At 42.4% G+C, this 13,288-nt stretch overlaps 2 protein-coding genes across 6 annotated transcripts in view; one reads left to right on the top strand and one right to left on the bottom strand.

The window, feature by feature from the left end:
- INSYN2B (inhibitory synaptic factor family member 2B) overlaps nucleotides 1-11,000 on the top strand; it is a 117,844-nt gene extending 106,844 nt beyond the window's left edge. For 2 of the 5 annotated variants that reach the window (XM_019450259.2, XM_019450260.2), the window contains one exon: nucleotides 7,936-8,536. In XM_019450259.2, the coding sequence (XP_019305804.2) occupies nucleotides 7,936-8,122 (187 nt within the window). In that variant the 3' untranslated portion in view covers nucleotides 8,123-8,536. Of the gene's footprint in view, nucleotides 1-7,935; nucleotides 8,537-10,112 lie in introns of those variants that run through there. The other 3 variants (XM_019450261.2, XM_019450262.2, XM_019450263.2) reach the window with 3 other exon arrangements.
- DOCK2 (dedicator of cytokinesis 2) overlaps nucleotides 1-13,288 on the bottom strand; it is a 413,845-nt gene that overhangs the window by 203,678 nt on the left and 196,879 nt on the right. The window lies entirely within an intron of this gene.

Raw genomic sequence — 13,288 nt, 5'->3', positions numbered from 1 at the left:
CAGTTTTGATATTCAGAGCTCATTAGAAGGTGCCTCTCTGGAACGCAGGCCAAAGTCTTACAGCTGTGTGCCCTGCAGGAGAAGCCAGGCCAGGCCTGCACCTTACCAAGGAAAGAGGCTCTGGAGAACTACGTGAGCCAACTAGGGGTCAGCAGCCCTGAGCATCTTCCTTGCGTTTCCATCTGAGGTGATGCTTTCTGGCCACAGGGTCTTGGCCTGCCACTTAAAGCTATTGCCTGACCAGAGAAAAAGGCCTTAGTTTATTAGAAATGTGATATGCACCCAGGCCTGTGGGTTTAGTAACCGACTTTCCACTTAAATTATTTAGTATTTTTCCTTTTGTCTGCCTCTGATGCTCTCCCAGTGTGGAGCTGGGTGAACTGTGAGAGCTTTCTCTGCCTTCCAGCCACAGTCCTCCCTCTGGCCAGCAATGAAGTCCACAATGAAAAATAATTATAAATTACACAGCATATCTGTTCTTTCTGGTAACCACAGATGCACTTGCAGCCCTCACCACATTTCAGTCCAGACTGAGCAGCATTTATTGCAAACAATGGAATGGGAACATTACAGCAATATCATCCAGTATCCCCCAAACAACTGCCCCAAACATGGTTCAAGCTATCTCTTTAGGAAACAGATATAGAGTTTGGGGTACAGGTGGAAATTTCTCTGAGCCCTGGCAGGTTGATCCCCAAGACATTTGCCCCTAGCCTCTGTTTCTCTCAGTAGCTTTATCCCTTTCTTCTCTGTAGAATGCAAGGAGAAAGTATGATTTATTGCATTGGCAATTTATCTGAAATAAAAATTAAACCCTATTTTAATGCATTAATAGCTAAAGAGGCTGAAACATGCCATAAATATAAAATCAATCAAGTTGAGAATTTCACAGGAATAACAAATGGATGGCTGCTGGCACGGAGGCCACGGTTGACCACAGAATGACCCAATCTTTATTTCTCTGTCAAGTTAATGTAACAATCATTACCATTTGTTGAACCAGGCATGGTGCCAGGCGCTTTGCTAAACACTGGACATGTATCATCTCACTTCAGACTCCCAACAAACAACCCTAAAATGTGGGTATGGATATTGTCACTCGGCAGATGAGGACACTAAGACTCAGAGGGGCTGCATGAAGACTTGTCCAAGATTCAGTGGAGCCAGAGCTCAAACCAATCCTGCATTCAGGAGATTTTCCTGCCCCTCTTACCTTTGACCTTGCATAATCAGTGAATATATGTTAAAGTTCTCTGACATGGCCTGCCCTTTCTGAAGGCCTAACCTGAAGGCCTTCTTGACACAGAGCCACAGAACACAGAGCACAGATCTCTTTCATAGACAGTGATCAGCAGTGAAGACTTCTACAGCTTGGTTCTGCTTATCTATGTACCAAGGAGAGCAACTGCGATTCTCTGAGGATTTGTCAGCAGACAGATGCCCTAGGAGAAGAGGTGCACTTGCCAACTTAACATGGATGCAAGTTGTGAAGCTTGAAATTACACCCTATAAATAATGAGAAAACTAGTCGTTAGAAGAAAGTTTTAGGAACAAAATCCCTTCTATGCTGGGGTGGGGAGGGTATTGGGAGGGAGAAAACAAACTAAAGCCCCTACTTTCCCAGACTGTAATTCTTCCCCAGAGACACTTTCCAAAGCAGCATGGCTTATCCAAGTGGATAGGAACCAAACTATCCTCACTGATTCCATTGATTCTTACAGCTAATTCTTTAAAAAAGAAAGTGACAGGAAGTCAATAAATCTGTGGTTCACTTGGGTTCCATGGCAAGAAGGGCCACAGAAGCTCTCTGATGCACAGAGATGATGAAGAGATGGAGAGGGGTTTGGAAGATGTTTTATCTTCAGGAAGATGCTGTGGATCATTAATTTCTCAGCCAACTTGCCTGGAGTGTATGGTTTATGGAAGTGGCTTATCATCTTTTCTCTTTATAAAAGAGCAAGACTCACCTAAGAAGGAAGTGCACAAAGCCTACCGCAGACCTCAGCAGCCTACAGTAGACCCAAGATTGCAGAGCCCCTATATTGCCTTGAGTAAGCTGCCTCCTAAGGGGGTTCCCATCTTCTCTGGGAATGCAGTGTCACAGTCAGAACTGCTCTGCAATCTAGAAACATTATTACAGAGGCACCTGGGTGGCTCAGTCAGTTTAGCATCCAACTCTTGACTTCAGCTCAGGTCATGATCCCAGGGTTGTGGGACTGAGCCCTGTGTCAGGCTCTACACTAGAAGGGGAGCCTGCTTAAGATTCTCTCTTTTCTTCTCTCCCTCTTCCCCTCTCGCCCACTTGTACTCTCTCTCTCCCTCTCTTTCTCAAATTAAAAAAGAAGAAGAAGTAGAAGAAGAAGAAGAAGAAGAAGAAGAAGAAGAAGAAGAAGAAGAAACACTATTACAAGGCGTATTGGTCAACTGGGTCATAAAGTGCCCTTCATGCAGCCCAGCCCCAGGTTAGGTCTGGTGTCACAGGGGGCGGTGAGGTCATTAAGGTGCACCAGGCCTTGGTCACCACACCTCACCACCCCTACCCCATACATATTGGGCAACTAGAATCTCACACAGATAGAGACTATTATGTTCTTTCAGTGCAATATATCTTAGAATACAAGCTTTGGAGCTAGACAAAGGAGGCTCAAATCCTGGCTCTATCACTGACCAGTGCATGCTCTTGGCAGAATATTTAACCTCTCCTTGGCTCAGTTTCCTTGTTTGTAAAATGAAGTTAATTGAGAAATACATGAGACATGTAAGAATTACTGAACTTGTAGTATAGTATCAACAATACGGATTACTACCAGTTCTTCTCTTTCTACCCCCTTCCTCTCCCTCCACTTCCTCCTCCTCCCTGCCTTCCTACTTCTCATTATTGTTATTATTATTCACTTAAATACTACATGTCCTCACCTAATGCGGTACAGGTCCTCTCATTCTTTCTTCTTCTTAGAATAAGACCCCCAGTAATAGACAAGCCCCAGGCTAAAACATTTGACCCCTCTTTAGGAAAAACAAAGGACTAGGAATCAGGAGACCAGGCTTATATTCTGATCATAATTCATGGTATGACTTCCCTTTGCCAACCCCTTTTGTCAGTTAAATGGGGACAACAATCTTCCCATATTTCTGGGCTATTGTAAGGGTAAAATAAAAACACAGATTTGAAATGTTTGCGGTTTGAAAGTGCTATATAAAAGTAAGAGGTTTCCACTGTTTGTTTCTATATAAACTTTTATCTCCTTTTGGCTCACCCAACTTTAGTTTGCCTAGCCAAGATACTACATCCAGAAACCAGCTCTATTGTTTGCTTATATATTTATGTATTTATTCTCTTTTTGCTTCTCACTATTTCTTCTTCTAGACAAGCCATGACTTAGGCTTCTCGCTGCTTCCAATTACCTAGAAAAACATCCTTCTACTTTTCACCTAGCATGATAGCTGAAGCATTGATCTGTCAGTTAGATTAGTGAGGTGCCCTCAAGAGGAAAACCTGAAAGCTCTCTTCCATTTCTACTTTACACACAGCTCACTTTCTAAATCCAATGTGGTGCCATGCACATTCATCTTGGGTAGGAAGGGCTTTAAGGCTCCCCAGTGAACTCCTCAGTGCCTCCACCCCTGAACCAGGTGTTAGGTATTCCACACATCTTCAAAGGACTAACCTCACAGACCTTGAATACTCTGGACTATCTCAATGGCTCCAGGCCTGAATCCCATACTGTAACAATTTCTTGACCACCGTTTGGCCCAAACTGTGAGCCAGAGCTCTACACAAGCTAGGCACTCAACATTTCTCTCCTCCATATGGAATATGAATGGCAGAAGATGATAAGAGTGGCAGGGTAGGGAAATTAAGAGGAAGAAAAGAAGCAGAGGTGAGGCTAGAGAAGTTACTGGTGTTCTATGTCAATACCAACCTACAAAGAACCCTCTGATAAGACTTTACTTGAATTCTTACCAAGTAGGCAGCTTACTTCCCTTTTCAAGAGGTTGCCAACTTGGTGTGGATTGGATAAGTAGGAAGTTAAGGGGTATCTCCTCTTCTCTACTCAGCCTCAAAATGAAAACAGATGAGAGAGGGCACTGCCCCTGCCTATTTATAAGGCAGCTGCTACCAAAACAAAATATACTCCCTCTCCTCCCCTCCAAACTAAACAGTAGTTTGTCAAACGGATGGATAAGAAGAAAAGTGACAATTTTCCTTTATGTTAATAAATTGCTTTGGCTGAAAACACATTAATCAATTTCTTTCCAAAGCATACATGCTTCCCTACACTATGCTATTTCCCTGGCCTTGAAAAAGAAAGTCACTTTCAATCCCCTTTAAATTATCAAGACCAGTGGGGACAGTTGCAGGAGTGGGGTGGGGAGCCCTAATGATTATAATGGAACCCTGTGGTGTTTCCATAGAAACATAAAGAGTGTGTTCTTCCCCGAATGTATACCGAGGGGAGGAGTGAAGAATGATGTTGCCGACAAGGTGTACAATTACTGAAGAGCTAAAGGTGTGAGTGAGGAGGTAAGGCATTCAGTCCCTAAGATAGGGAGACAAAAGACTTATTGAAGAGTGGAGTGGGCAGAGACCATATCCTACATGAGGACATTTCATCTGTTATTTTGTCCCATCTGCACAACTACCCAGTGAGGTAGCTTTATAATCTCCTCTTTCAACTGAATCTCAGAAAGAGTAGCAGCTTGCCCAAGGTCACCCAGCCAGTAAGTGGTATAGCCTCAGTTCAAACCCAGGAGTGTTCTACTCAAGAGCCCCTGTTCTCTTCTCTATATTGTGCTGAACTTTAAATTGTGATGAGGAGACTGAGTTTACATTGTCTCCTGGCTCTTCTCTCCCCAGGCATGCCAATTCTATACACATTCTGGAATCACCCAGAGCATTATGTTTTCTAATTGATATTAGGACACTACTGTGAGTCTTGGCAAACTCAGGTGATTTGCTGTTGTTGTCATTTGTTTGTTTGAATTATGAAGTCAGAGAAATGTTACAGATGAAAAGAAGGAGGTCAGTTTATGTGTATGTTCGTATCATTTGGTAGACATATATGGATGAACAGTTGGCAAGTAGGGGTAGTGGGGATAAATGTAAAGCATATTTGTAAAGCAACTGTTAGTTTAATCATATACCTCAAATACTGGGATGTAAGATCCACTAGAGCAGTAACCACATCTGTCTGTCTTACTATTATCCCTGCAACTGAGCACAGTGTCAGGCCCAGAGCAGGATACACTGGCTGACCAGCTGGTTGGCTGGCTGGATGAATGGATGGTAGGTAGGATGGATGGATGGGCAGATGTATGAATGGATGGATAGACACATGGATGAGTGGTTGGATACATGGATGGTTGGCTGTCTGGCTGACTGGATAGATGGGTGAAATATCCTATACCAGAAAGCACAAGAAATTCCTGGAACGAGCAGGGAGTACCCACTTTCTTGGGCTCTATCTGGTGCTCTAAGATTAAGGTCATTTTTGTGCCTTTGGGGGAAGGATAGGGATATTTCAGGAGGTAGGAGAACTGTGAATGTGGATGTTCCCTACCTGTGAACTAGTGCTAGAGGGGGTAAGAATCAGAGTTTGCAACATACTGCTTTACCAGCTTTCCTTGAAGCAGTGCAGAGGTTGCTGAACAACTCTTCCCCAGCCCCCAAATCCATCTCTTTAAGTTTCCACAAGGGAGAGTGAGGTGCAGGTAGTGCAGACAAAAATTCACCCCAGGCCCAGAGACAAAGAGGAGTACAATGCTGATACTGCATCCTGGAAGGAAAGCCTCACTGTTTGAGTCTGTGGATGCCTCTGCTCACTGACCTAGCGAATCCTGGGCTGTGACTAAAATGCCCCTAATAGCTCTTGATGTTGGCTAGCATTTACTGAGGACAAAGGGCCACTGGACTACCAGCACGAGGAGGCCAGAAATAATGTTTATCTACCATTCCTTCCCTAGCACCTAGCATAGGGCCTGGCACATGGGTGATACTCAATAAATATTTGTTGAATGACTGACTGAAAACTTGATGCCTTGCTCTGAGCTGAACTTCTTAAATTTCACTGAAATCTTATGAGTAGATATCATGTTTATTTTGCATATGAAGACACTACTGCTTAAAAATAAGAAATGACTTCCCCAAGATCTCACAGCTAATCAGTTGTGGAGCTTTGCTTTGGAAAATACAGCCATTATGTAGGTCATCCATCCAGGAGTATATCTTTATAGAGGGCACCAGGGAGAAATGGAAAAAGAAAGGATGACACCAAGGAAAAGAAAATCTGGGCGAAGCTTATCAAAACTACAGAAATGAAATAATCAGAAACACCTTCCCAATACTCCCTAAGCACTGACACCCCATCCGTCTGGCTACAAAACATGCCATCTGGCTCTTCTGACTCTTTAGCTTCTTCCATCTCAGAATGCCCATTTGGGGACTTCATTAGTCATGCATGACAACCATGATTTGCCTTTCCAGCAGCGCTTAGTCTGATCCTGGGTCTCTAAGAGGTGATATGGGATAGTAGACCAGGACCAAGTATCCTTTTAATGACAGCTCTTTTTCATCCCTTGCTGGTTAGAAAGGCTTTGGACAGTCATGTCACATTGCAAACCAATGTGGGGTCTTTCGTCTTCAATATGAAACATTTCATTTCCCTTCATGCTAAGCAAGGAGAATGTACTGTTTCCATGACTCTGCATTTCCTCCCCTTTCCACACTCCTACACTGGTTACTCATCTTGGGCCATCTGAGGCCTCTAGAATGAAACCAGGTAAAAATACAGCTAAAAGCTTAAGAGCCTTCTTATAAGGATCTCAGCACTGGAAACTCCTCCATAAGTAAATCCCCGAGGGAGGAAAGTGGACAATTAAGGGCAGAGGGAGCCCCTGCACAGCCTTCAGGGACATCTGCAGGATTCATTCTTTCTGGCCTGCCTCTCCAGCTTCTGGGAAAACTGAGTCCGAGTTATGAGTCAAGCTGACAAACCCTAACACACCTGCAGGCCTGATTCTCAAGCCCTCAAGGACACAGGATGTGTGAGTACCCACTATGAGCAAGCCAGAACTTCTGTACTCCCAGGCATCTGACTCTCTCAGCCTCTGGGAACCCTGGTCCCCAAATGCATCATGTTTAGCTCACAGACCTGTGTACAAATAATACAATGGAGTCTGTACATTAACAACTCCAAAACATACAAATAGAATAGCAAAGAAAAAAATGAAGATTAGGAAATGCCCAGTGAAGTATTTAAATATGTCTACATTGAGGAATATTACGTGGTGAATGTATATGGAAAGCTCTCTGAGACACATTGTTAAGTTGAGAAGCAAGGCAAAGAGCAAGACATAATGTATTAGTGGCAATAGTTGCAATGGTGACTCATAGAAGCTACCAAATATGGAAGCCTTACTACATGCCAGGTACTGCCCTAAACACTTCCTTTGTATTCTTTCACTTGGTTAATATACATATTAATTGCAAAGAAAGCCTTTGGAATAGTTGCTATTATTGTGTCCATTTTACTGATGAGGATACTGAGTGGTTAGTTCTTTTGTATCTTCCCCTGTATTATTTAAATCTTTTATAATGAGGCAGCTTTCATGCAAAATGTGTAAAAATAATTAGCAATTAGGGGCATTAAATAAATGTGAGAGAGATTGTAGCAATATTTACTGAACACCTACTATCAGGCTGTCATATTACATGTCTCATCCTCAAAAGGAAGGCATTACAGGTTCCAATTCAACCAGTGAGGAACTAGTGGTTGAAAGGGGTGGCACAGTTTTCCCAAGGTCAGCAGGTACCTAAGCATCTGGAACTTGATCTCAAAGCCTATGCTCTTCCATGTCAGTTAGATATTTGGTGATTCTAAATCAATAAGTGCTGATTTGAATTTACTTTCCTTCCTTCTCCTCTGTGTTTTTCAGTGTAGAATATGATTTTCGACAGCAGGAAGGCAGGTTCCATGAAGTTCTACAGAGTCTGGAGGAAGCAGAACCAGTTGAGGAGGCATCTCCCCCACCAAAGTCCCCAGCAGAGCCTCCAGTCCCTGAGAAACAGGACTTAAGGAGGAAAACCAAGAAAGTGAAGAAGAAATGCTTCTGGTGGATCTGAGCTTGTTGGGTCCATTCCCTTTGTCCTCCCCAAGTACCTCCCCAAGGTGGGGAAACCACTGCCCTCAGGCCTTCTCTACTTCTTAGCACAGGCCCCAGGTGGTGAGCCATTCAACTTGCAAAATGGGAAAGACTCGGGGCTGGTTTAGCTGCTGCTGGACACCTGACCACTAATCTCACCTAAATGAGTGACACTTGCTGAGGACTTTATGGATACTAGAGTGACCACTGGCCTAGTTCCCTGTCACACATGACCAGTTCACATCCTTGTTTGAGAGCCTAGGTTCCTACCATGGGCAAAAACCCCATCACATCTTCTAAAACCTCCATGATGCTAAACACTTCCTTCCCATTCTGAGTTCATCATCCCAAAAGAAAAAAAAAAAATGTTGCGCACAACAGGAAAATAGAGGAATGTTATAATCAGATACCCCGGGGTGGGGGGTGGGGGCCGGGGGGGCAACTAGAAACATAAACTGGCAGTTTTCTAAGATATTGGCATACATAAGTACAACAGAAGCGGGTAGGGCATAAAAATGCAAGATCACTTCATGGATTGGGTAATTTTCATTTTTAGTTAGTCCTTAGATCCCATGGGACCCAGATCCCATGTCATCTCATGCTATGTGAGCTTTACAGTCTGTGGCAGAGTAAAGTTATGGCAGGATACAAGGAACTTGTTGGTATGGCCATCCTGTAATTATAGCCGCTGCAGGGCCTGCCTTAAACCATTGTGATTCTCAGCTTGGGGCCTCAGACCTGTTGGCAAATGGGTGGGACCTGGTTTGGGCTTGAACTCGAAGGTTCCACAGTTACTGTCCCTGCAATATTTAAGACCATGAGATCCAGCAGCCTGTCTGTCCGTTTCATCTCACCAGTAACATCAGACTAAGATAAAAACACAACACTGGTTCTTGTTCATTCATCCCAGCAACAGCCTTGTAGATAGGTCCCAAAGTATATTAATCTACACAATTTCCCTTTGTGATGACCAGGTGATGGTCACCTGATTGAAGAAGCAGCAGGACTGGGGATGAGGATATATTTTCTTCCATTTTAGTATTAAAGACCTTTCCTTCCCAAAGTCTGAATTCTTTTGAAGTCTGACTCATTCTTTTGGCAAGATCCTCATACATGTGGGTCCAGTCAAACTTGCATGGCTGAACAAACTACTATAATGTAATTAATTGCTACATACTCTTGGGGATAAGGGGTAGGTTGGAAAGGCTCGAATTCCTTTGCATTAAATTCTCTAGCAGCCTGTGGTTGCATTGATGCTGCTTAGAAAAGGGATCCTAAAGCTCCACAGGCATTCAATGAAGAAGGCATTTTATAATCCCCTTTGCTGAAGATCAGGTCTCTGAGTTAGAGTCTTTGCGGAGTGCACGTGGGATGTACGTACCCCACTGCAAATTGAGACTCACTGAACAAACCACTCCGACAGCTTCACCTTTCCCTGTCACCGTGCTGCAGTGCACAAAGCTATTTCGGTGAGAGTGAGAGGGAAATTTGGCAAAGAGTCTCAGCTTGCACTATTTAAGTCTTGGAATGTCATTCAAGATGTTCTCATTCTGTTTCTAGTGTAATGTTTAAACCCACAAAATGAGACCGGAATACATAACACTAAGTTGGAATTAAGATAAATACACTTGTCATACTTAAGAAGTCACATTTCAATAAGATATGCTACCACTGGCTAAAAGCCACAGATCTTTCTGTATCCACACAATCAACTCTCAGTTGGCCCCAACAGTGGAAAAGAACAGCACAGAAGATAATCCAATAAGACAAAATCATTTGGGATGTCTTATGTAATTTTATCTCATAGTAGAGCTTCCATCTTAATTTGCTTTGCTTACACCAATTTTCAAATTAATTTATATTCTTGGGTAGCATGCTGGGATGAAAATAATCCTGTTCCCGGAATTAAGAGACCCAGGCAACAGAACAGTCTATAACACTAACCTTCAGCAAATTGCTTAAATTTTCAGGGCCTGGTTGTCCATTCTTGAACGGAGATGTAAACACCTACTCTACCTACTTTGTAAGCTCTGTGCACATTCCAACATCAAAATGAGCAGAACGACCCAGAGCTGAGTTGGATCATTTGCCAAAGTTACCCTGGAACGATGAAGAGGTGTCTGAGGTAACTCACACAAAAGGATAATCCAACTCTTGAATGATGAATCTCACCTTGTCATACACTTGTATTGAGTGAGGGGCCTGAGATAAAGCCTCAACTGAATTAAATGAAACTGGGGTTGGAAAATTTTGACATTTTGAGAAAAAACAAACAAACAAACAACAAAAAAAAAAAATGAGGCTATATAATTCTATACCAAAGCACAACATAGCACTGCTCAGGCCACCAGCCTGAAACCAGAAAGGTCTCTTCTGAATACTGGACATTTAAAATAGTTAGGAGGGAAATGGATTCAGTAAACACCTTCCTGCTACACAAAAATGGTCATCTCCATGTTTTGAAGAACATACAGATACGTATGCCAAACCTCTATCTATACTCGTCTACCATGTGAAATCACTTCTTTGTAAAATATGATGTAACATCTACCATGCTATTCTACAGAAATGCTGTACTTGAGGTTATATGGTTTTATGGAGAGATATTAATTTGGCAAAAATTACTTTTGTAAAATTGAAGGGAAAGAGACTAACATATCAACTTAAGTTGCAGGAGTTTGTGTAGCTGCTTTCTCTGTAGTTAAAAAAATAGGTACTCACTATACTTGGAACTTCATGCCAGCTCATCTGTAGAGAGCACCTTCTTCAAGACTGTGTACCAATGTAAGGTTTTGTAAATTTCTAAACTGTTTTAAATGGGATATTATCTTTTGCAATAAACTTACGTATTTTTCCTAGGTTTTAAGACTCCATTACTAGCTTGGGTTGATTTGGGTTATAAATTTAAACTTAAGAAGGATGCCTCAACGGTCCTAGGGACAGGGATATTTTTCATTATAATTGCTTCTAATTGTGTTCCAGGAAAACGGATAAACAAAGAACACATTTACAATTTAGTGCCGCAATGATCACATGAAGCCCCACATGTCCTGAGAGTGAAGGAGGCAGTTTAAATCAATGGAATAGTTCCTAGCTTCATTTAGATGGATATACTTTCATATTTTTATCATTATTGTGCCCATACACCTGAACTATAATTTATGCAACTTAAAAAAAATTTTTTTAATAATTTTCTTTCTTCCTTAAAAGTTCCCTAAAAGGCAACTCTATATTACCACCATAAGGAAACCAATATGATGCTCCAAAAATAGAAGATGAAATCAAAATACTTTTATTAAACTCTTGCTAAGATTTTTGAGTGTTGAAGGTGTTAAGCCTGAGACCAGCTCTCTTTGTTAAAAAGGGAAATTAGCAAATATTCAACACATGCTAAAGCCACTTTAACACCAAGCACATTTTCTACTTGACTAATCAGGACGTTTGAGAGAGAACTGAAAGGAAAACAACTTTCCTGTCATGTGATTCCTTTTTTTTTTTTTTCCCTGCATTGTCCATGACCCATCTAAAGCCAGCTTGTTTACCAATTTAAGGCAGGAAGAGTCATGGGCATAGAATCAGAAGTCTTGGGTTTGATATTATTCTGCCACTTTCTTTTTGCTAGGTGACTTTGGGAAAGTTAACCTCTGGGAGCCTCTGACTCCTTATAATACTGAACATAACCTTTGTCTTACAAGGATGTCTGACAATGAAGTGAGTAAAAGCCCTGAGCACAATGTAGGGTACACAACAGGTGCTCACTAATTGCATATTCGTTCATTTGCTGATTGGAGTAAATTGGGAGAAAAGATGCAAGATGCCTTCATGGGGATGCGGTAGGTTTTCAGAAGCAAGCTTAAGATTTTCTCAGTCAAAAAATGGTGTTGATAAGGAGTAAACTCTTCTTGCTTTTATTAAGACCAGAAACCATGACAATGAATTGTTAAGTGACAAAGTCCTCAGTGATCCAGAAGAATATGAATGTATATTAAACACAGCATAGCACTCTGAGAAACGAAAGATCCTTGTTGCATGGAATAAATATCCTTGAGGTGAAAGACACTGCAAGAGCTGGGTCCGTGCCATTTTCAGCATGAGGCAGTCAAGTAAGGCTCGATGAGTCGTCCAAGGGCTCACAGCAATCACTTGGGGAAGTCAGTGCTGGAGTAATGTAGTGGTGGGTGGAATATGTGAAGGTCGATGGGACCCCATGGCCCCGGGTTAGTTCCAGGAACCACTGACACTAAACTTGAGACCAATTCCGACTGGCAGGTTCAACTTCCTCATTAGCTGAGCAGAGGTCTCAAAACCCTTTGCTTGAAAAGGCTTTCATTTCGAGCTGCTCAAGGCAACTTGCTGTATGCTAAAAACATATTTTTTTTAAGTCCCAAGAAACATAGGCATTTTATGATCATTATGCTCATAAAGCATGGCTTGCAATGAAAAGAGCTGCCGGACAAAGCCACACCCAACCAACACTGTTTGTGTTTGGTGTAAACTATGTTTGACAAGCTTAATATTCAAAAGCCCTTTGAGCTTCATCTCAACTTCATCCCCATCTTTTAACCAACTTACAGCTTGAATTCTAATTGATCACATCTATCACCCCTACTCCTGAGGTTTCCCAAATGTATGATCAGCCTGCCTCCTACAGGACCCTCAGCCCAGGAAGAGCAAACCTAGAGTTTGGTTTTCTCACTGCCAGATGAAGCCAGGTTCCAAGATAAACACGCCTCTCCTCCACTGCTGGCATCCTGTCCCAAACCCCTTCTCTCAGATGGCCTCCACAAATGTCCCAACTGGTCCCCCAACATATACTCCCTTTCTATTGCAGCATATTCTCCACATTGCCGCAAAGACAATTACTGCAAAATTTAGATCTGACCCATGTCACACTCTGGCTTCCTGACAAATTTAGAAAGTAAGACCAGGTCTGTCACCCAGAAGGGCCCATCTGACTCTCCCATGGAAGCTTCCATCTCAGGCACTTCCCCTGTCTGCTCTACAGACCCATTATCCTAACACATCCTTAAGGATCTGTGTAAGCTTTTCTGTCTGCCCGGAAAAATCTACTCGATGTCATCCTCCCCTGGTCAGTTTCCAGCTCTACTGGGACTTCCCAGGTAAGGTTTTCCAAGACTACTACCAC

The sequence above is a fragment of the Panthera pardus genome, unplaced genomic scaffold (assembly GCF_024362965.1).
Source record: "Panthera pardus isolate Hobbes unplaced genomic scaffold, ASM2436296v1 HiC_scaffold_2, whole genome shotgun sequence".
Classification (NCBI taxonomy): domain Eukaryota; kingdom Metazoa; phylum Chordata; class Mammalia; order Carnivora; family Felidae; genus Panthera; species Panthera pardus.
Note: the sequence above shows the minus strand (reverse complement) of the source record. Positions and strands in the feature narration are given on the sequence as shown.